Source organism: Coptis chinensis, chromosome 3, assembly GCF_015680905.1.
Source record: "Coptis chinensis isolate HL-2020 chromosome 3, ASM1568090v1, whole genome shotgun sequence".
NCBI lineage: Eukaryota > Viridiplantae > Streptophyta > Magnoliopsida > Ranunculales > Ranunculaceae > Coptis > Coptis chinensis.
In genome coordinates, this window is record NC_141458.1 from 102,435,013 (window position 1) to 102,458,486 (window position 23,474).

The 23,474-nt window shown below is 36.4% G+C and overlaps 2 protein-coding genes and 1 long non-coding RNA gene across 8 annotated transcripts in view; 1 reads left to right on the top strand and 2 right to left on the bottom strand.

Moving 5' to 3' along the window:
• The window catches only part of LOC147512293 (eukaryotic initiation factor 4A-15-like), a 31,846-nt gene extending 27,830 nt beyond the window's left edge, over positions 1–4,016 (top strand). For 3 of the 4 annotated variants that reach the window (XM_086595268.1, XM_086595267.1, XM_086595265.1), the window contains exons 5-7: positions 978–1,047; positions 1,154–1,257; positions 1,956–4,016. In XM_086595268.1, the coding sequence (XP_086451394.1) occupies positions 978–1,040 (63 nt within the window). In that variant the 3' untranslated portion in view covers positions 1,041–1,047; positions 1,154–1,257; positions 1,956–4,016. The remainder of the gene's footprint in view (positions 1–977; positions 1,048–1,153; positions 1,258–1,955) is intronic. The other variant, XM_086595266.1, reaches the window with a different exon arrangement.
• Positions 4,017–6,516: 2,500 nt separating this feature from the next.
• Positions 6,517–9,130, bottom strand: LOC147512296 (uncharacterized). Of its 2 annotated transcripts, none has more exons than XR_015214873.1 (2): positions 9,085–9,130; positions 6,517–8,809 (listed from the first exon to the last, which is right to left on the bottom strand). It is a non-coding gene; the product is annotated as an uncharacterized LOC147512296 (long non-coding RNA). The 2 variants fall into 2 exon arrangements; XR_015214874.1 differs by having other exon boundaries at positions 6,517–8,823.
• A 554-nt stretch (positions 9,131–9,684) lies between these two features.
• Positions 9,685–21,585, bottom strand: LOC147512297 (uncharacterized). 2 transcript variants are annotated; one of them, XM_086595270.1, is made up of 15 exons: positions 21,267–21,585; positions 17,999–18,538; positions 17,600–17,873; positions 16,663–16,943; positions 16,002–16,181; positions 15,103–15,858; positions 14,869–14,963; positions 14,640–14,699; positions 14,438–14,529; positions 13,427–14,068; positions 13,069–13,143; positions 11,701–11,771; positions 11,543–11,600; positions 10,992–11,265; positions 9,685–10,757 (listed from the first exon to the last, which is right to left on the bottom strand). In XM_086595270.1, the coding sequence occupies exons 2-15, from the start codon at positions 18,403–18,405 to the stop codon at positions 10,024–10,026; spliced, it is 3,999 nt and encodes a 1,332-aa protein (XP_086451396.1). In that variant the 5' UTR covers positions 18,406–18,538; positions 21,267–21,585; the 3' UTR covers positions 9,685–10,023. The 2 variants fall into 2 exon arrangements, with proteins under 2 accessions (XP_086451396.1, XP_086451395.1); XM_086595269.1 differs by having other exon boundaries at positions 14,640–14,717.
• Between the last annotated feature and the right edge of the window lie 1,889 nt (positions 21,586–23,474).

Consider the following 23,474-nt stretch of genomic DNA (forward strand, 5'->3'; position numbering starts at 1 on the left):
ATGACGGTCATTGTCTGCCTTCTCAATGACCCTTGTAACTTTGATTCTGGTTAAAGCAATATTATATGCTATTCACATTTTATATCTAAATTACTAAGATTCTTTATCGTTGAATTTCCTGTTTTTTGATTGTTGAACATTATTTTATTTTTATTTTTTTTGCTAAGTGAGCAGATTGTATTGATATGTTGAAATATACATAAGCACATTACACATCAGGTTAGTTGTAGGGGAGGACTGCATCTTTCCTACTAGGTAGGTCCTATATTCATTTACCAATCATATGCACAACACCCCTGGGTTAGTTTACAAATCTATAGATCGGCATAAAGGGCATATTGCTAGTCATTGTAAATGCATAGTTTGCTGCTGTGTCAGATGATGTATTAGCTTCTCTCCACAGTGCTGGAGATCCTTAGCTCTTGTATTGTCTTTTTGCACTGCTTCCACCTCTGTTGCATCTGCCAAGGTAATATATCTGAGTTAAAGGCTCGTACTGCTGCACCGGAATCGGATACTACCCAGAGTTTGCTCCATCCCCTGATTAGATATCATCTGTGATTTTTGTGTGAAGCAGAACTATTTATTAATTCAATAACTGGATATCATCTTGAAGGATATATTAATCTGTTGCCTGCTATACTTGATTCGGGTAATTATGCTCTAGTTTACCGATAAAAAAAAATTATATATTCTCTAGTTTTTCCCTTGTTGTTAATTGCTATGTCGTGTTTGAGCGAGGCGCTAGGCTTCTAACTTGTCCAAGTATTTGTTACATCGAAGTGTTTTTGCTTCTTGTTGAAGTGCTTTTATTACTCTAAGTTGTTGTACCTTACTTGACATACTGATACTTATATCTTTCTTGCTTTTCTAGAGTTTCTAGCAGTTAAATCAGTTCCTTATTGTCCTCTTCGCTCGCTTTTGTCTAATACGCTAATAGGGAATTGAAGTTCTGAGTTTTGACTTTTATATTGCAGTCATGGCGGGATTGGAACCAGAAGGATCACAATTTGATGCGCAACGTTATGATAGCAGAATGAATGAACTGTAAGCACTTTTCACATATACTACTTTTTAGTTAAAAGATAGAAGAAATCCATGTTTGTTATATCATTAATGCATAATAATATAAGCTGCTAAATGGATTGATCAGGCTCTCGTTAGATGGACAAGATATTGAATCATATGATGTGGTTCATGAAACTTTTGATGCTATGGGTCTCCACGAGAACCTTCTAAGGGGCATTTATGCATGTGGTAGGCAACAATCTTTCGTCTATACTATTCTAGTATTTTCAATATTGAAATGACTTGTACAAGTTGATTTTGCACATGCTTAGTTGATTGTTCCTGTGATCTTGCTACCATCCATACCATAAATGTTAAGGGCACCAGAGTGAACCTGATTAGTGTCATAAGCATCTTATCCTTTTTTCCCTTTTATCCTAATGATATGGTTATGTAGAAATTACTAGGCGCATTTCATTGGTATGATTAATCAAATCCAAGAGTTGTGAGCTTTCAGTCATTCTGTCAATCCCATGGATAATAAGGGTCCAAGAGTTTTTCTGATAGGAGTCAGAAGCATCGAATTTATTTTTATTTGTTTCATTTAATGGATTTGATGGTGGTATATCAAATTGCTCGGCTAATTTCATTGGGCTGATTTAATACAGAAATTACCAAAGCCCAGGAGTAGTATCATACTATTGCTTCAACCATTTAGTAACTATCATATAGCATTATGCATATATCTTTGTGCTGATTATTTTAGAAACTGTCAAAGCCTGTGAGGCCACCAGGTGACTTGTGGTGTTTATTGACCTATCCAAATAATAAATGAAACAATAACCGTGGGAGTTCACTGTGATAAGAAATTACAATTTCTTTAAGTCTGACTGGTAATCCAACAGGCAACAGCCATAAAGAAATTAATTGCTTTTATTTGTTTGAAGGATTTGAGAAGCCATCTGCAATTCTGCAGAGAGGAATTGTGCCCTTCTGAGGGGCTTGATGTGATTCAGCAAGCACAGTCTGGAACTGGGAAGACTGCAACTTTCTGCTCAGGTATTTTGCAGCAGCTTGATTATTGTTCGGTTTACTGCCAAGCCTTGGTCCTTGCACCTACTCGTGAACTTGCGCAACAAATTGAGAGGGTAATGTGAGCACTTGGTGATTATCTGGAAGTGAGGGTTCATGCCTGTGTTGGTGGAACCAGTGTTCGTGAGGATCAACGCATTCTTTCTGACGGTGTGCATGTAGTTGTTGAGACCCCTGGTCGTGTGTTTGACATGCTGCGGAGACATTCACTTCCTGCAAATGACATTAAAATGTTTGTATTGGATGGGGCAGACGAAATGCTTTCACGAGGTTTCAAGGATCAGGTTCGTTCCCAACCTTCATACGTATTGTACTAGAATTTAGCTTAATGACGGTCATTGTCGGCCTTCTCAATGACCCTTATAACTTTGATTCTGGTTATGTTAATCTGTTGCCTGCTTTACTTGATTCGGGAGTGGGGGTCAGTCTACCTTCACTATCGGACAGGTGGCCTATTTTATTGTTAATCTATGGACTTCTATTGTCAGTCTTTTTTGCAAGACGAATAAGTTGTTCTGTGGAGACCTAAGCACAGTTCCTTTCAAGATTGTTTTTTCTGTAGAATTGGGTTTTTAGTTTCATCTTGTCTTTTTGCTTTTTAGGCAACTTACCAATCGATGTTTTGCTTGATGTCCTATCAAAAGTACCTATCAAGTCACTATCTCGTTTCCGTTGGGTATGCAAGTCTTGGTGCACTGCAATCCCTCACCCTCGTTTTGCTAAGATGCATTACTTGGTCACACTCCATAAGAGATCACCGTCTCTTCTCATTCTATCGAGTTGTGTGGAAATTGATTTTCGTTTGGTAGATCACCTGGTTTTTGAAAATCATCAATTCACATTAACTGACTGTAGGGTCAGACTAACAGGTTTTAATCAATACTCTAGCAAAAATTGTGAGTGTATTTCTGGACTATGTTAATGGCCTACTCTGTTTCAATAACTCAAAATCATACTATGTCTGCAATCCTTTAATGCGGGATCACATTATACTTCAGTCATCCCAACTAAATAAAACCACTGGTTTTTATTGCTTCTCGGGCTTGCGGTTTGGGTATGACTCAATTGGAGACAAGTACAAGGTCATCTCACAATGTGCTGCATGGAATGATGGTTGGAGTTTTTCTGAATGGAAATCTCCATTGGTTGGCAAGTAAAAAACCTGAAGTGTCTGATTCAGTTATTATTCTCGCTTTCGACGTGAGTACTGAAGAATTTCAGGAAATCCAATTGCCTCTGATCGCAAACCGTGAGGAAAAAGTTTCGAAGAAGTTTGAAGGATGTCTACGTTTGACTAACTGCGATGATCAGTGGAAATTTAACGAATACAAGGAGATGTATATGATGAAAAATATAACGAAGTATTATAAAGCAATGAGATTAAGGGATGGTGAGTTCTTGTTGTGGAAGGATAAGGAACTGAATTACTATGAACCCCAAAAGGAAACTTTAAGGCCTATCAAGATTGTGATGATATACCTCCCATACGATGTTTGGAACCAGTTAGGTTTTCTGAAAGCCTCTTTTCTCCAAAGAGTATTGAAGGTCAACATAGAGGTAAGATAATCTAATTATTAAGCAAACAGGCTGTTCATGGAGAACATTTGGTATCATATATACATGGTTTTATGGATTCAGTGATGTTAAGAATTGAATATTGTTACTACAGTGATTCCCCAATGTGATTTCTAACCAGTTTCCATGCTTTTTACAGAGAGGTGATCGCCCAAAGAGAAGGACCAGAAAACATATTTAAGCAACAGTGCCACATCAATGGATCGTATGGAATTTTAGTTGCAATTTTCCTATATTGTGAGGTTTTTTTGGCAGATAATCTTATCACATAATTGATTATTTATACGTTTAGGCTGTTTTTGCAATTTTTGCACTATCCATATCAATGGTTTATGCTGGAATTAAGTGTTCATGTACCCCTGGGAAACAGAAAAGTCACCACACTAGTTTCCCAGCAGGAGTAACCAAACTGTCACTCTATTCTTCTTCTACTTCGTCCTTCTCTTTTTTTTTTGGTCGATAAGTTACTATTCTATGGATGAATAAAAGAGCACATGAAGAATACAAGAGGGAAAGACACTTTATAAATTAATACGAACTAAAAGAAATGTCTAGATCTCCAACCTGAAATGCCCTTAATTCTACTGAGTAATTAACTTGACCCGGAATCAGTGTGTCTACTGATCAATGTACTGTTCTTGTTGAGGTAGACAACAAACTTATCTGGTGCTTCAGTTAAGAATTCTGGCTGAAACTCAGGAGTATTATTGCCTGTGTATGACCACTGTCTAGGATACAGAGACTAAGGGGTCGTTTGTTTTTTTTAGCCTTTGAATGCTCCCTTTGAATGCTGAATGCTAAATGGCCCACCTTCTGAATGCTAAATGCTGATTGCTGAACTCTAAAAAACATGTTTGTTTTATATCAGAATGACTGATTGCTGAACTCTAAAAAACATATTTGTTTTCTATCAGAATGACCTGGCTCTGAATGCTGAATATAAATTATTTGGACAATTTTATCCCTGTTATCAATTTTTTTACCTCGGGTCCAAATGTATGACTCAAACTTGGTGCAAGAACGGTCCTTTTGAATCAGTTTAGTTTTACCTCTGTTCTAAAGCACAAAATTTTCATAAATTTTCAAGGGGGAAACGAAAAGAGCGTTCATCTCTTAACATTCTTGATTAAAGAGTGGAGTCATAGAAGAATAATTTTGATGTTTTCCATTCAAATTCTAACTGTAGACCTTCTACAATCAAAAAGTGAAATTAAGGGGTCGTTTATTTTTCTGAGCCTTTGAACGATGAATTATGAATGCTGAATTGGTCCATCTTCTGATTGCTGAACTTGGAAAAGTATGTTTGTTTTATGTGCGGATGACCTAACTCTGAACGCTGAATACAAATCATTTTGTATCTAAAACTAAAGACTGCATGCAGAGAGTTTCTATCAAATTATTTGAATTTGAAATTTGTTTATGTTTATAATTGAAAATGTAGAAGTTATGTGGATTTTTCCTTTTTATTTATTTTATTTATTTGTATTTTTTTTATAAGTAAATTTTATCAAACTTAATACTCAATTTTGAACAATCAAAATCATTTTTCTTTTTTGGTTGTAAAAGCGTCTGACAATGTGATTTTGCCCTTGTTTTCCTATTTTGCATATCTTCTCTTAATTATTTTACCATTAAAATAAGAATAAATGGGCCTTGTACGCTTGTAGCAAAGAATACCCAGTATATTGGTACCACTATCAAATCTTTTAGAATTCCCTTCGTCTTCAACTCACCCAAGCCTCCGTCAATTTCAAAGAAATCTCCTACTCTCTCTATTTTTCTCTGGCTTTGTCTCTCTTTTTTCTCTAATCGCTCTTTTTGAAAAGTTAGGGAAGAGAAGATGAAGGGCATGTTTGACATATGTTGCGACAAGAAAAGAATTTCAGCATTCAACGTGGGTTTTACCGCGGAACGAAAGACGAAGTTCTACTCAATATGTCAAAGACAATTAGAAAAACAAACAACTCTCAACATCACTGAATGTTGAAAACTTATGTTTCAGCGCCTCTGAATGCTGAAAACCCAAAAAACAAACAACCCCTAAGGTGTGACTTTTCAACATTCAGACCTTCTGAATCATAAGTTTTAAGCATTAAGAGGTGTAAAAGTTGTTTGTTTTTTTAAGTTGTTTCAGTGATCAGTAGCTAAAAAGTGTCTTCAACGTTCCGCGCCTAAGGTCTCGCTAAATGCTGAAATTAGAGATGTTAAAGTACGATTCCCTTTTTTCCCTCACATTTGTCTCTCCAACTTTCAATTGAAAAATCAAAATTTTCTTCAATGTCCACCAATAGTCGACATGTATAATAACCTCATTTCATATTTAAAAGTTAAAACAATCATTTTTCTTAATAAATAATAAATAGATAAATGATTTATTATTAGCCGAAATAATTAAATAGATAAATGATTTATTATAACCTCATCTCATTTTTCTAACTAATTAGCCGAAAAAATAATAAATAGATAAATATATTTATTTTCGCTTCTATAATAATAACATGTAATTTAATTTAACTTGGTATTTTCATATCTTTTGTTTTTATAAACAATTAAGTTGTCTTCAAAATAGATAACAACGGGTGAAATTGTCCAAATGATTTATATTCAGTATTCAGAGCAGATCATTCTGACAGAAAACAAACATGTATTTCAGAGTTCAGCAATCAGCATTCAGCATTCAGAAGATGTGTCATTTAGCATTCAGCATTTAGCATGCTGCTGCCAAAGTACTGGGGTTATCTATGGTAACATAAACTGATTAGTTATGGGCCTGGCCTAATAATTCGGAATAAAACCCTATGTACACGTCAAGATATACAAGGGCTCTTTGCTCCTTTTCGTTTGAAGCAGAAGGCGTAGTAGAACTACTCATACTGAGGACATAGGTAGAAAGCGAAGCGGAGTCTAGCATGTCAACGGAAGTAGGAAAAACGTCAGCCCATTGTTATTGGTATCATCATGTAAGCAGAAGGAAGATCAATAGGAAGACAACTAATTAACGGAAGTGAAGTAGAAAAACAAGAGGATCAGCAGCAACTTGAACTGGCAATCGATGGAAACTTACCAGGCGATGTTTTGCTTGAAATCCTATCAAAAGTACCTCTTCAGTGGCTCTCTCGTTTTCGTTGGGTATGCAAGTCTTGGTGTTATGCCATCTCTCACCCTCGTTTTATTAAGATGCATTACTTGAACACAGTGCAAAAAAGGTGGCCATCTGTTCTCTATTTCTGGTATATTAGTGGAAATCAAGATTCTTATTTGGTAGATCACCAAGTTTTTGAAAACTGTCAACTGTCAGTAACCGCCCGCAGATTGAGATTTCCAGGTTTTAGTCAGTACTTGAATAAAAAACGTAGGGGTATCAGGTATGTTTGTGGGTTTTGTTAATGGCTTAATTTGTTTCTCCGTACTTAATATCGACTACGTACTCTCATTCATATTACGTCTGCAATCCTATCACACGTGAACACATTATACTTCAATCGTCTCAACACAATGAGCATAATGATGATTTTGATACCTATGGTTTGGGTATGACTCAGTTAATGATAAGTACAATGTCATTCGAATACTTTCTCAGGAAGCCGAAGTCTATACTCTCGGTTCCGGAAGGTGGAGAACTATAAAAAAACACTCCTTACATTATTGTGCGAGGTAGTTTGGAGTTTGGAGAGGTTGCAGTGTCTGTGAATGGATTTCTTCATTGGGTGGCAATTGAAAAACCAAGGGCGTTTCATTCAACATTTGTTCTCTCTTTCAATTTGAGGGGATACTTTTGAAGAAATTTGAAGGATGTCTCTATTTTGTTAACGGTAACCGCGATCGCAAGGAGACATGGATGATGAAAAATTATGGGATGCTGGAATCTTGGACTAGGGAAAATGTTGTCATAGGGGATAAAATGCATTGCATTAATACGTTCGAGTTATATGAAGCAATGAGATTAAAAGATGGTGAGTTCTTGTTGTGGAAGCTGCAGGAACTGGGTTATTGTGAACCCCAATCGAAAACTTTCAGACCTATCAAGATTCTGAATGATATAGCTTGTCAAGGTATGAGTATTGATGGTCAACAGAGAGGTACGTAATCTTATTCTGTTGCTTAGGACGAAACGGCCACACTATGGAACGAACTATGGAATTGCATCTTTTAGATGCAACTCCAATGTATAGAACAAACTATGACACGCTTAGTTAGGTTTCATACTACATAGTCTGCACAGGTTTTAATTGTTACAATAACTCTGGTATATGCAATTTCAGCAAGGTTTTGCACTCTCCGAGTCTCCGTGGTTTCTGCCGGAATTCAGTTCATATACCCCTGCATAACAGATAATTCAACCTGGTATCTCCCTTGACAAACGCGAAGGCACCCAAAGAGAGAATAATATCTGCAAATGTGTTGGAAGAAAATATGCAGTCAAATGCTTTCAAAATAATACCGTACTGCTAATTGCGTAGTAATATTTGTGTCATGTGTAATCAACTCCCTTCAGCTGAGATGAACGTTTAACATTTCTTTGAATGGTTCTGGAAAATTCAAGATTAAGATTTAACTGGAGCAAGGCACTATTGAAGCCGAGATTTAGTGGTCTGCTCTAAATCTAGATGGATTCTGAGTGTATGCAGTTTGTACGTGTGAATGTCATAGTTTAAAAGGTAACTGTTATTTTATTGAAGCCTAATTATGAAAAACGATCGTGCAAAATCAAGTTCCATTCCGGATGGGCACTGATGGAAGAAGAGATGTAACCTCATGCTATATCACTGCAAATCCATTTTACGAGTTATTACTCCAGTGAATAACACTATCACAGAACTAGATGAATTCTTCTCAATGATCCTCGGACCAAATGACAATCTGAAATGGCAGCGCAATAACGATCAAATGGCATCAGTAACGGTCAATCCATAAAAACTAGTGGCAGTCAAAGAATGTTCTCTAAGCTGAAGCTGTTTTTTTTTTTTGCCTTCATAATATGACAGTCTGAAGTGAATATCCTTTTTTAATTTATGTTTAGGCCTAGGCCCAGGAGATTATCATTAGTTCATTACTTCAGTCCTCAGCTGAATATAGATTACATCACGCCCAGGAAGAGACACCACCCAGTCAAAAACTTCAGCTCAACTGCAGCCTGCAGGTGAGGTCCTGATGAAACATATTAATAATTACATATTTTTTATTTTTTATTTCTTTTTAAACGGCATAGGATTTCAAACACCTCCTTTAAACAGAACATTAAAATTCTGTGAATCTGTGACTAGTGACTAGTGACTATTGGCTAATAATGCCCCATTACAAATCTTTATCTATCAAAACATTAAATTAAAATCAAGGAAATCATAATAAAATAAAACAAAACAAAAAGGAGATCTCTCACGATATGACATTGAAGGAAAAGCTTCGTACCGGAAACGATTCAGAGAGAAGAGTTATGTTGCCTTACACTTGAAATTTGATAATTAAAAGTAGGATAATCCTGTTAGAGCATGGTCAAATTCTGTTTAAACCCTCACATCTGAACAAATAAATATTTTACCAGACTATTAGACAAAAGATTTCTTATACCTGCAGGGTAAGCAACAGCAGGACATAAGATATCGCTGCTTTAAGTCTTTTGCATCTTCAAAGAGGCTAGTCATCTTAGAAATCTAGACTAGCTGGTTAATGCGTCTGTTTATAATCCTGCACAAGTCATCTTAGAAAATGTTACATCTCACAACTGAATTATGACTAAAGGTGTGGACTATATAAGCAATTATGAGCCTCACCTTTACGTCTGAAACAACGATCATTTGACTGAATTTGAGTCACACCTTTACACCTGAAACGAAGATCCTAACCTCGAACATACAGTACCTCACCATCAGTTACGCAGTACAAACGTATCAAGTATCAGTTCAAGTAATGGAGAAGATATATTATTTTTTAACAACATAATAAATTAATAAAATTAAGTGATGTAAAATAGAAAACTTACAGTTCAGCAATGGCTACACCTCGAAGAGATTATTATATCAACTAAAACCCCGATTTTATTTCAAATATAATGTATGTACAATTGGCACCAGTTATCCAATTTGTAAATGCTACATTCAGGATCTGGCGCTTGGTAAGACAATACACAGGGTTACTAATTTGTACAATAACCAGAAAATGGCCAGCTTGGAGCACGAGCAGTATATTCTTTATGACGATGGAGCTTCTTCCCCAAATGAACTCCTAAATAAGTCCCCAAATAAATCTATATCCTACCAACAAAACCTGGCCGTCACATTAGCAGTCATTTCTCAAAAACAGCATCAACACCTTGCTTGTATAAGTCACATAAATAATACAGAAGACTCCTCAAACCATCATGTTTAATTCAGACAAGTCGTCCATTGGGATTTCAAGGCCACCCATGAAATCATGATCTTGCATCCCATCATCATCAATGTTCAACCAAGAAGCAAGATCTTGGCCCTGATCACCAAAATCGTCAGAAACACCGAGTTCATCCATTTCAGGTATCTGCAAGTTGGACAAGTCAAGGGCCTCAGGATCAGGCAATGTGTCCAAACAAAAGCCATCATTTTTCTTAGAACTTCTACTGGCAAGTATTTCATGAGATTCTGGGACAGATGGAGAAACGTCTTTAGGTATCTCCGAAGTTTTGCCCAGAAGTCCATTGACAGAAGCTGATAACTGTGTTGTCCTCTGCTTAAGCTTTGCCTTGTTCTTTCTTTCACCCTTAGCATTGCCGGGAGATGGCCGGCCAATTTTAACAGTGCCAGTTCTAGATTGCATCTCTCTATTATGTCCCTTTCCCTCCCTATCTCTCTCACTCCTCTTTCCTTTTGCACCACTTGAAAGAGAGGTACCAGTGCCTGAAGGGGCCCTTAATGATGTACCAACGATACCACCGACCACATCATCAAGTAACAACTCTCTCTTTTTCCCTTTATTTGACGCTGTGTCCTCTTTTCTGGTAGCTTGTTCAGATAAGGGATTTATGGACAGGATGTCGTCGGGAGAATGAGAATCCATGTTCTGCTCTGACTGAGATAAAAGAGAAGGAATCGGATGTGACTCCAAGGGAGCTGCAAACAAACAAAGCATCGTTATTTAATTAACAGCCGAACTGTAAAAGACAAATAAACCGAAAGACTTTGATCAACATTAGTGCGAAACGGTAACAATATTATATAAAAAAAAATAACAGATGTCACTTGACATCAAATCGCAGGCATGTGTGTTCGAACTTCAGTCAGTCTTGTATAGTTGTAAGTACTATGAATGTAAAAAACATGAAAAAGTATCAAAAAAAGAAGTACCTGATACTGCCACTTCTGACAAACGAATTGGTGTGTCACCAAATAGCTTGGAAGACTCTCCCTCTTTGTTACTAATAACGGAATCGGCATTTTTTATGAGGGAAGACACAGAACGGAACACTTCCATGAATATAGCGTCATTGAAGCAGCTTTCATTTGTCTTTTCAAACTTACGACATCGTTCCATGGTTCGCTTAACAAAAGCTAAGGCAGCCTGCTTAGCAATTTTTCCACTCATTCCTTTGCCACAAGAGGCATTAGGACCCCAGCAAGTCTGTAAAACACAAAAGTTATGTCATATTCACCTTCCGATAGATCAATAAGAAGAGAGTGTTTCAGGGAAAATGTTCATCGCAAAGCTTCCACTACAAATAACACTAATCGAAGCACTTCACAACATTTCTGTGAATCTGTGGTATGTCATATTCCAATTTTTCAAGTTGTCTATAATTCACTACAACCAAGAGAGAAAGAAGATGGCAGGGGGAAAATAGAAACAAGAGTGCAAGAAAAGAATGAAAGCTAAATTATATCATAAGATCAAGAATTACCATATATTTCTCATAAGCCATTCCAACAAGTTTGTCGAAGGCACGACGCTCAATGTCCCTGTAGATTTTTACACTGTGAGCATGCATATCACTAGGCTTAAGACATTAGTAGGATACAACACTGCATGTGAAATAATTAAGAACGAGTAAATCTTTACCTCTCCTGTGTTTCTCTTGCCTCTGCTACAGACATCTCCAAATTACATAGTAACTGTTTTTTCTTTAAAGCCTAGGAGAAAATATCGAATTCGGTTAATTATTACCAACTAGATGTCTACTCATGTCAGATGATTTTGTAAGCAGTACTTGCATGCAGTCACTTGTATAATATGTATGAGGTGTTCTTAATGAGACAAATTAAGTGTAAGACAATTTAACATGTAGTCAGATGGATAGTGGTTATACTTGCATCAAATACAACAACTTGAACATGTGATGTTGCTAGAGTGGCAAAAACTAAAACAGTTTTTCATTGACATAGAGAAAAGGAGCATAAGGAAATATGCACGGAATTATGAGAATCTAGACGTGGCAAAAGAGAAAGTTGTGCACTTTTTAATCATCTAAAGCATGTATGGCACAAGTGCTGCGTAGGCACAAGCAATATCTAAAATTGTTGACAAGTATCAAACTTGATTGCATGGTTAACGTGGGAATGAAGTAGGCCCCATTTAGATGGCTATACTATTGTGTGATATGTATATTGCTAATTGTGTCAAGACCAGAGAAATAAGAAATGGAAGTAAAAAGAAAAACATTCATATGTGGCGGAGATAGAATGTGGGGTTATTTGGAAAGAGAAATCTGTCGTACCTTTTCATTCTATATAATTCAGAGTTCGATAACTTCTTACAACAAGTTACTTTTCAACAAAATTGGTATTGTTAGAAAGCTGTTGCCAAGATTGTTCAAATGAGACCATGGAAAGAAGACCATTTAAAGAAAGCAAGATATGTTATTTAAGGCACATGTCACGTAATGCAGATAGGCACGCTGATATGTGTCAAAGGTGGGGAGTAAACACACTGCACTCCAACATTTTCTTTCTTGACAGTTACACGCCATCATTTGCTAAAAACAGGAAGAAAACAGACTTTCTACTGTATAATAAAGGTGTGTCTAAGACACGCCAATATGTGACCGAAATTTTGTTTGCATAGTACAAAAGGATGAGTATCATAAACACGTTTAGCAGATTGTTTTTTCGTGGTGAGCCATGATAGGAATTGGCTTTCAAGTTTAAATAATGTCGTATTAGGTGTCAAAATGGAACATTATCATCAGATTCTGCTTAAAAAGTCTGGCCTCTGGCGTGCTGTAGCTCATATAAAATGCAACTAGGATTTCATGCACTGTTAGGAAAATCTTCAAGCCAAAAAAACCTAAAACTCTTTGTAGAGATTCTGTTTTGATGAAAATTGGTCTTTTTGAAGAAAATTGGTTCAAAGCAATGGTACAAAATCTGATATTTAAGTTCTCGAGTGAGCAAGGAAAAGAAGGCTAGGATGCCCTATATCAGAAAGTACCTGTTCACGGAGCTTCTCTTCGAGTCTGCTAATGTCTTCATTTATCTCTGCATCTTCACTTTGGGTTAAGTCGGGCTGAAAAGATAGAAAATATTAATCAATTTAATGAAAAAAGTATACTAAAAAGCAAAATTTGAAGCAAAACACATGTGATGTGGCACTCAAAAGGAAACAACGGCTATCAAGAAATGTCAGTCTAATAAAACAGAGTCCCCATTTCTCATAATGATCTGTCAGACTGGTTATCGACAGAGAGAGGGAAAGTTGATTTTACCAACTTAATAAGCTAAAAAACAAAAAACAAAACTTTAGGGGTCACTGCATGCCCAAAACATGCAACTCTGGTAAGGAAACATACCACTGGTTCCGGGAAAATTCCAATACTTTGAACTTCCAGGAGAAGTCTTTCATCGATGGACATTTTATTATACTGAGATTGAGTGTAAGCTGTACTATGCATCGGTGCTTGATCTGGTTGGAAGCCATTTAGGGAATGCCCGGAGTTTGCCGTTGGCCCAACATTAGTATCTGTCACGATATCAGCACCTTCCAAATCATTATTTTCCAGCTCATCATGGTATCTTCGAGTGGCTGTTATCCTATAACCATTTGAAGCAGGTCTTCCAACAGTCTGAATGTTTCCTAATGACCTTTCATTCCAACTATCACATTTCAACTCTACATCTGGCTCAAACCTGCTTCCGTAAACATCAAATTTGAAATCTTCTTCTTCTTCTTCTTCACTACCGCAAAACCCTTCATTCCCTTCCTCTACAATAAGTGCTGACAACAGTCTTTCACAAAAAGAAATCCCACCACAAACCTTTTTCGCTGGTACTATATGCTCCGGAAAATGTTCAAGTTCACCATTATTTGTTACATTGGTGAAATCCCCATCGCCATTACAATCAATCATCCCAAATCCATCAGGGACCTTACTGGATTCATCTCCACAAGTAGGGCCGCTGCTTGGTGTCAAGAAATTAAAACCAAGATCCCCCTGAGAAGTAAAATAAAAAAGAAAAGTAGATATATTGGTGTCCACATTTAAATAATATAAAGTGTGTAAAGTAGCTACGGAATTTATTAAACTTGACCGGTAACATGATGCGAAAACTTGTAGCCAGTGAATTATAGGCAGTTAAGAATCTTCAGGAATTAATTAAACAATGCAGTGATACTACAATACATTTTCAGCATCCAAAACTGCTTCCAAGTTTTAGAAGAGTTGCTTATCACAGATCTTTTGTTTGATTGTTAAAAACAATTTATTAAGTCATGCCAGTCAAAAACCCTTGGCAAGAGTAATTGGACCCTTCACAATATCCGGAGCCTAAAATATAAAGAGTTAAAAGGAAAAAATAATGACCTGTTGTTGCTTCAGATGGGCTATGTCTTCAGCGGAGACAAATCCGAAAATAGGTTCCATTTGTCTCCAGAATGTGCTGGAGCATGCATGACCTAGGGTGAGAACTACAACAATCAGTCCAACCCAACAAAATGCCTTCAAAACTAGACAGTCACTGAAATCTCAATTAAACTAAACATCAAAAGAAAAAGATTAAATATACCAGAATTTACAGCTGCGTTTGCAGCAGCCAATAGCTCTTTATGCCCATCATCTAATTCTCCTAATGAATAATCAGAAACTGAAGAATGATTGACCAAAAAAAGAATAGAAAGTGAAGAATGAAATAAATGACAGAATGACCAAAGTGAAGAATGAAATAAATGACAGAATGGCCAAAGTGCAGGGAAATCTAACACAAAGACATTTAGCAATTGACTTCTGGAAAATACCATGAAAATCTGGGGCTCCAGCATTGACTGAATGCCTCGGGCGTGTTATCGCCTTGCGGTCCGAAAGCTTCTTAGTTGGTGGACGGCCTGTTTTACTGAGCCAAACAACTAAAAAAGTAAGAGATGACTACAGAATAATCTTTTTTATCAGTTGTAACAGAATAGATAAGATTATATTTAATAAAAGTCTATGAGTAGGAGAACCTTTAACTATTGCAAGGAAAGAGATCTCACCTTTCAATCTTATCAAGACCAAGTCTTGAACTTCTAAGCTGTTTTGCTGTGCCTGCATTGCCTCGCTTCTCAAGTGACGTAGGATTGCCAGACCTTGTACCAGTAAATCCCCTCAACGTCCTACCTTGTCTCCGAACGCCATCTTTATGTCCAAGCTCTTCATCAGGCACCTTATTCTTTCTTGATGGCAAAGCCTGAGTTGCAACCTTTTCAACATTCTGTCCACCTCTCTCACCCATCTCATTAGACTTTTTAATCCTATCCTTGGACTTGATTTCAGCAGCTCCAGACTCCTCACTTTCTGATAAGGTAGCTGGAGAAAATTGGTCACCCTTTAATTTAACTTGCTGGAGAGCACTACCAATGGAGCGCCTTTGGAGTCCCATATCATTGCCCAGAACATTTGATGTTATATCCAAACTTGGTGTTTCATCATGGTTTAAAAGAGGAGAAACAAAATTTGACCTCCGCGCTACACGAGGTATCTTTTGAGGCCTTTGATTGGCCCATTGTGCTACAGGCGGGGATGACGATCGTGCTGATGGTGTGCGCTTGCGGTTGCTAGCCCCAGCAATAGTATGGAGCTTGTTTGTATTCTGAGAAAGCTCCCCCTCATCAGCAACTCCTATAGATCGATGAACATTGGCTGATGCCTTAGGTATTGCACCTGGACCTGATCGTGGCCCCCGAGTAACTGTGTTCACTTTTGTAGTTGAACTGGGGCTAGAGGAACTACTATTTTCGCGAATACTTGACCTAGATTTTAAGGACGAATTAGTCAATGAAACAATTAAAGATGGACAAGGAAGGGAAGTTGAAATGGTGAAAGTGTAAATTCCTAACAACATAACCATAAATGCAGGTCTAACAATAAAATTGTTGAAGGGTGTTCCTCATACCTATTAACTGCTTTCACATTGACCCTTTCCTTGTCTGAACCAACAAGATGATCTCTTCTATCATTGAGATGAGAGCCATTATCCTGGTCATTCTTAGGTGCTGAACGCATGCCAAGGCCGGTTTTGGGAGAAGTTACGTCTACTTTTCCAACTCCAAGCACTCCATTTGATGGTCCTGATCTGTAAACCATTTTGTTTAGAAACTGATCACTAGCTTACAAGGGTAACATTATGAGGAAATATTTTAAGTGAAGAAGAATTCCACTTATGGGAAGTTTACATTAAGAATCTTCCAAGTACAGAACACAGTTTAAATGAACAAGAGAAGATGGTCTCACACAATCAAGAGAAAAAATGCTGATATTTATTATGGACAAGATACTAACCAACTCTTTTAAGGGCATTATTTAGAAGAAAAAACACACACGCACACACACCCCACTTTTGAGGGGAAACTAACTGAAACTAAAGATACAAAGATGAAATCCAGCTACCAATTGGTAATAAACACATAAGATTTTTCTTCAACAAACTTGAATATAAATGAAAATTTTGAAACATGATACCACGTATAATAGCCCTTTTTTCTGCTGAAAGGTGGAAGTTATCAACCAGGGAGTGTATAACAGTCATACGCTTACAGAAGTACAAAAACACACACCTGAATCCATGAGCATTGCTTGACCTCGACCGAATATCAGTAGCAAGCCTTTGCTGCATGTCCCGTTTGGCTTCTTGATCACTATCAGGTCTGCTTAAAACTGTACATGTAAGAAATTCTGACTTGATCCCAGAACGTTTCTTTTTCATTCTTGACTTTTCCCAACCATCTATACCATTAGAAAATTTTTGATCCTTTTCTTCAGATTGAACAGCTTTTCCAAGTATTTCTCTATCCCTTTCCATGGTCCCAGGTGGTCTAGCATGAGCACGCACATCCATCTGGTTAAATCAGAAACAGATAATACAACAAAACCTTTAGGAAGATAAAATACTTGCATGTAAACCAAAAAGAAAGAACTCGCATAGATCATGAGCAAGTCCTGGATATTGCACGAAGAATAAATAAGGCACTTATACTTTGAACTCCAAAGAAACTGGATAAAATGTTCTAATTTAGTGACTCAGCACACTACTGTATCTATCAAATAATGATTGTGAAAGATGAAAACACACGCGTAAAATACGCATTATTGCATTTAAGCAACAACTAATTCCAGAACACGACTCAGAAGTAAATAGCTATCAACTTATTGTCTGAGAAAAAATGCTTCTTGAGCACGTATAGTCTTTTGAAAAGGTAGTGTCATATTACTTCAACATTGAGGATAATATATTGATAGGAATGAAATTTGAAAATTTGAAAATCTTCAGCAGTAAATAAAATCACATAATTAAAATTATATTTCATTGATAAAAGTATAAAACAGAAACCTCTCATCAGCCCATGTCAGGTATACATACTAAAAATTCTACTGCAGATTTCTATTTGAAAAGAATGCATGTTCTTAAGGTAATAATGCAAATATAAGCAATAATAAATGCAGAACATATAAGCAGACACATAGATAAAGGAAGGAAAGATAATACTATAATACCTGTACATCCATCAAAGAGGTACGCGTGCGTTTGCTAGGAACTACATTCTTAGTCTTTTCTTCCAACTTCGGTGTCTCAGTTTCGAAAGCACTTGTTTGACTCTGGGTTGCCACCTTTGCTATGCCTCCTCCATTGACGGTACGGTCGACTAATAATGATGAGTTTGGACGGTCACTTGGTGGGAGATCAGATCGAGATCGCTTCCTCGTCAGGAAGTTTGGAAAACACTTATCTAATTTTGATGTCGTTTCATTCAAGATTTTCACCCGATCCCTGTCAAGTCAGACAATTATCCGAATGTCAAGGTTTCTATTTTTTTTAGTAGCTAAAAAGAAGATGGTTTGGCCGGATAAAGTTGATAGACAGATAACATGTCTAAAATTCTATCTCAATAATACCTTGCCCTGACAGAGTTGTCATGAAGACTGGCCTTAACCCGTTTAAGCTCCTCCAGCGAGGACACAGATAGCTTGTTATTTAAAGATCCAGACACGAGATCGCCCGGTGAGTTTCCAAGAGTAGAAGTCATGACTCGATTAAGATCCCCTTGCCGAGGGAACTTGTGACCCGCAGCCAACAGTTTGGTGTCAAATGGCAAACCATGGAAAAAATTCGATACATCTCCATGTGATGATGTAGCTGCGCTTCTTGACATGCTAGGATGTGAAGACAGGATCCGGTTATCCATTCCCTCGCGGAAACTTCCTGATAGTGAAGCAGCTGTGTAGGCTCCTCTCTGCCCACCAGGGAAATTCGGTCTATCTGGGCTACCAGCAGACAGGTCAAATTTGCTACTGGTGGCCATGGCATTTATAGCATCAAGCACATTTTCCACAGATTTAAACAATTAAACAATAAATAACAGGCATATCAAACCACTGCATTTACAGCCAAATATGGAATCCTAAAAGTGAAAGCATCAGCTACAACAGCCACGCCTGCAAAGAGAAAAGGCAAAGGGAAAACCACAAAAATCAGTTACAACTTACAACTGTATTTGGGCAGCTATAGTTCACGTCTGCAATTACTTATATTCCAATATAAAGCAGGAAGACTCGACAGATTTCACAACAAGCTATATGAAACAAAACACCAGTAATATCCCAACAGTATAAACAACCAAACTGAAACTCAAGTTCCCAGGTTTGTGAAGTAGAATTGCTTTTAAGGAAATAAGTAAATAACATATTTAATGTAGATTTTGTTGTTTTCTTATAAAACATGCTATCTCAGCCTTATAAGCAAGCATTTATGCACAGATACGGGGACATGACTCCGAATTTGCCACGGACTACAGGTCTCAGATTCAACAATGACCAAACGAAAAAGTGGGATTCCAGAATCTGGAACATTCTATTTTGCAATCTATGAACAATAAAATGTGTGGACCACTGATACTTTGTTTCAGTCAAGTGAGTTTGAGCAAATCTATAATGTGCTAAATAAAGTGTGATATATCTCCAATCCATTATGTGAACATATTGTTCCAAAAAAGAATGTACGAGCCATTATTCATTCCCTTTGCCATAAAACACTAATAAAGGACTAGAAACTAGAACAAAAGAATAACATAAAGAAAACATCTGTTTCTCAAAGATCTACAAAGAATTTGGACACCCTTCTGATCCCTCACTCTCTTTTTCACTATCTACCGATCCCAAATACAGAATCAAGACTTTGTCTAAATCTTGTCCGCACGGACAGACTCAAAAACAAAGCCAGATTTCACATGGATCGATGTAACACAGCACGCAAGGTGCGACGTGGTTACCATTGGACTTTTGTTACCAAGAATGTGAATGTATATACAATTGGGTATACATGTGAGTTTGTGTGTGCCTGTGGGTTCCATTTTTATGAAGTCCTGGTGAAAGATTATTATCTTTGTTACTAATATAATTCCAGAAAGTAAGTTGAAAATGATTCAGACACCTAAACTTTGCACATGTCTTGGAGAGCACTCCCTCAAAAAGAATTTAAACCCAACAAGGTCCTTCAAGAATTGACTCTATTAAAACCCTGGAAGAGGATTCCAAAAGTGGAAATGGCATTCTTGACCATCCATTTTTCCAGAAAATCAAAGGCATTTGATAGGTTCAGAAAGTAAAGGAATCCAAAAGTAGAGAGCAAGTCAACGTGCATTATGCACATATATATGCAACAGCATCATCATTACAACAAAGTTCCTAAATGCATATAGCTAAAGAACAAGAGCCAATGCATTATGTGCACACCTAACCTAACAGAAATCACAATCATACTCTTAGACCTAACATAAAATCCAGTAAGAGAATAGTGTTTGCATGGTCAGAAATTCTTGTTGATAAACTGACATAGAGTGCGTGTCAAAAACAAAGGTGCGCCTACATTGTACTGGTGAAAAACCAAAGAATCGTTTTCACAAGATGGTGGGAGCACAGATTCATATGTGATGAAACCAAGTCTCTGCTAACATTCACATGATATTATTTGGAAGCATTGACATCCAACAGTAGTTGTCGTTCATTAATGATTTCTGAAATTGGAAATAATCTAGAACTTGCTTGGAGAAATTATCTACGAATTTGCATGAGGCAAAGCCATCCATAAATTCACACATATTGAAAACGGACGCTTTTGATGCATGAAGTTCATCAATAGTATTTTTTGACAACTGAGAAATATGGGGAAAAAGCCAAAAAGGATTCGGTGTCAAGTAGAGTGAAAAGATTAGAGGTGCTTCTCAACATCGAAGCTGGTGCACTCTTGTTAAACTACTATGAGCCCCTACAGGTGTTTGTTTTTCTATTTTGCGAGGTGCAAAAGGAACAAGGATTGAGAGGAGCACGGCAAAATTCACCGGCCATCTCTAGGCAATACTTTGTTTTTATCAGATCTCTAAGGCCTAAGCAATACTAAAGTGAAAGGAAGTGCAAGGCCTTGCAAAGGCTACCAGACCGTAATCAGCATCTGCTAGGGTTATCTGAAAAAATTTAGAGATACATAAAGAAACTTGGCTATTCATGTTCCAGGAATCTTCTATATTTGCAGATAAGGAGTTTACATCCATTACAAGAAAAACTCACCTTGCTTTAAGTAACTGAAGAACATTTTGCGCTTAATGTACAGAGAAAAAATTTACACCAACTGTTGATTATGAATCAAACAAGGTTGTACATTCTCGCTAGATCGAAAAAGATAAGTTATATACAAATACATGATCATTATATAAAAGTTGGCATATTGATCTAATCAAGATTCAACTACATCAACACTTACTAACAGTACACTATCCAATTTCATCAGTGTACACATCTCCGTGTCGACATTAAACTTAAACCTATCTCAAAGTTTCTTAACTTCCTCAATTTCACTACCTAAACTGAAATAGCTTATCAATACTAACTAGGGTTTTCCTATTCACTATACCATTCATATAACTAATAAAGTATTGGAAATCAAAAAAAAAAAAAAAAGTAGTGAGCTTGAACTCAAACCTTCAAGACAACTTCTATACTAGAATAAAAAACCAATGATCAAACTCCTTCCAACATACCAACTTCAATTACATTCATGTCTTCTTCTTTCTTTGCATGTACAGTTTATAAACAAGTACACCAAAATTAAAACTAATAAAGTTGTTAAATTTACTCAAACCAACATTACAACTAAACAGAGAGAACTTACCCAAGATCAAAAAACCTTATAATTGATCGCTCCCCAAAGTAGGGTTTATCAAAAATTGAAGAGAGAGAGAGAGAGGGAGAATAAAAAAAAATGAATAAATTTTTAATTATTATTTTGTTTTTTACTTTTTGGGTTTTTTGGTGAAGAATGAATGAGAAAAAGAGGAACAGTATCAAAGTTGTAATTTTGAGAGAGAGAGAGAGAGATGACTGAGTTGGAATCGGTTTTTTTTTAAACTCTGTCTCGGACGGTTTAATGTGAAGGATTGTGAGTTGACTCTGGCGGTTTGGTTTTGAACTTTGGATTAGTATAAGCTGGGTCAGGCGAATTATTTTTTGTTTGATTTGAGGAGACAGAAATATATTTATAGAAGAAGTGGATTTTGTAGAGTGACACGTGGTGATTAAAAGGGGTTAAGGTTTTAATTTTTGGTCTATTTGTGGTTAATTATTAATTTATTGGATAGAGTTTTTGAAAAAAAAATATTATGAATTTTAATGTGGGATATTTTGGTTTTAGATTTTCTGTTTAAGGATTCTTTTATTTCAAATTTTAAGGAAACTGATTAAATTCCAATTAGTGGAATGAGAGTATATTTGGACAGAATTTTTGTAATCAAAAAAATGTAAAATGCTATAGTGGATATTCACCTTGCGGATTACAAGTTTATATATACACTATTGGATTTTTATTTCTCTTTATTTTTTTGGATTCGCAAACATGTTTTAAATGAGAGGAATAACTCGGACAACTCCATATGCTAATAGAGTTCGAACCACAAATTTTACAAACTAAGCTAAGTGGCATTTGCTACATTATCAATTTTGTGTTGAAGTTTGCAACAATTTAGATTCTTTTTGAGAATTTTATATTTGTTGTAAATTAAAACTAATGGCTTTTAAACTAAGATTTTATCTTGTGTATAATGATTTGAACAAAATATCTATCTATGTAAAATTATCTAAGTACATTTTATGTAAAATATCTAATTACCTAAACTCTATAAATAAATGACCGAACACCAATCACTTTAATATGTTGCCTTTTCACTAGAATAACAAGAGTTGTAATTTATTTGAGCTATGAATGCTTTGAAATTGCATAACAAAATATTGCTAGAAATAATGATTTGTCTTCTCAAATGTATGCAATAAGAATACAAATACAACACTCACGGTATTTAAAATAATTAGATTTGGTGTGTTTAAACTTTAAAGTTGGATCGGCATCTAATTCTGATAAATTTTAATGGCCTAACTTGATATTCTTTTGATATCCTCATACTGTGATTATTGAAAAAAGAACAAGCTCATATTGATTTTTTTTTGGTTATTGTTTAGTTTTCAACATTTTGTTGAAATGATCTTATCTCCCTATATTCTGTTGTAGGCATATGAATGATTTTTCATAACAAACTATGCAAAAATCGGTTTTGTATTGATTATTATTACTACCTAAAAGTTCAAGAATAACGATATAAAGGGAAATATGTCAAGAACTGGTCACAATATAAAACATCTTGGCTACAATTTATGAAAGTCTAACATGTAGTGAGGAAATACACGATGAACACCATTTCGCATTATGAAATGCACATATCACTTAATGACCATCCGAGCAAATATACATAGTTTGAAAAAGTAGCCGATTGATGGAAGTTGTGTGCGTTGAAGGGAAAGTTTGAAAAATGGTTCAATCGTAAAGATGGGTAAAGGGCGTAAATGAGTAATGCCAAGCTCGATCGTCCATGTGATACCCAATTTGATTTTCTGGCCAACCCAGGAAGTAATAGAATTAAGTGTGATCTGGCCTCTGGGATTAGCCATCGCCGTCACCACTTTGGGTTGGTCTGTAATTCTATAGTGGCAATTGGTATTCCTATTTCCTACTCACAATGACTCAGCTAAGAGGGTTTGAAATATTGAGGTATACTGTTTTCTATCTAATAAAAAGCAATGGTGTGGGGCCCGCAGGGCCTCCATCCAAATTATCATTAATTTTTTTAGTTATGGCGTGGCAAAAATAAGCCAATCCCAAAGAAGATGCTTTCTTTCTGCCATAACACTCAGATCTACTGGATCTTATTCTTCAAACAAACTATGTATGCCTATCCTTCTTGCCGCCGTCACTGTAGTTCTTGCTTAAAGTTAATTTATGACCAAATCTTCAGATGCTTGATAATGGCCTAAAGTTAATTCGTGACCAAGT

What these genes read in the sequence shown, in the direction of transcription:
- LOC147512297 (XM_086595269.1), bottom strand. Translation starts at nt 18,405, where the DNA reads ATGGCCACCAGTAGCAAATTTGACCTGTCTGCTGGTAGCCCAGATAGA. An exon ending in AGCAATGCTCATGGATTCAG is followed by an intron (nt 16,182 to 16,662) that starts GTGTGTGTTTTT and finishes AATGGTTTACAG; the next exon opens with ATCAGGACCATCAAATGGAG. An exon ending in GTCAGAAGTGGCAGTATCAG is followed by an intron (nt 10,758 to 10,991) that starts GTACTTCTTTTT and finishes GTTTGTTTGCAG; the next exon opens with CTCCCTTGGAGTCACATCCG.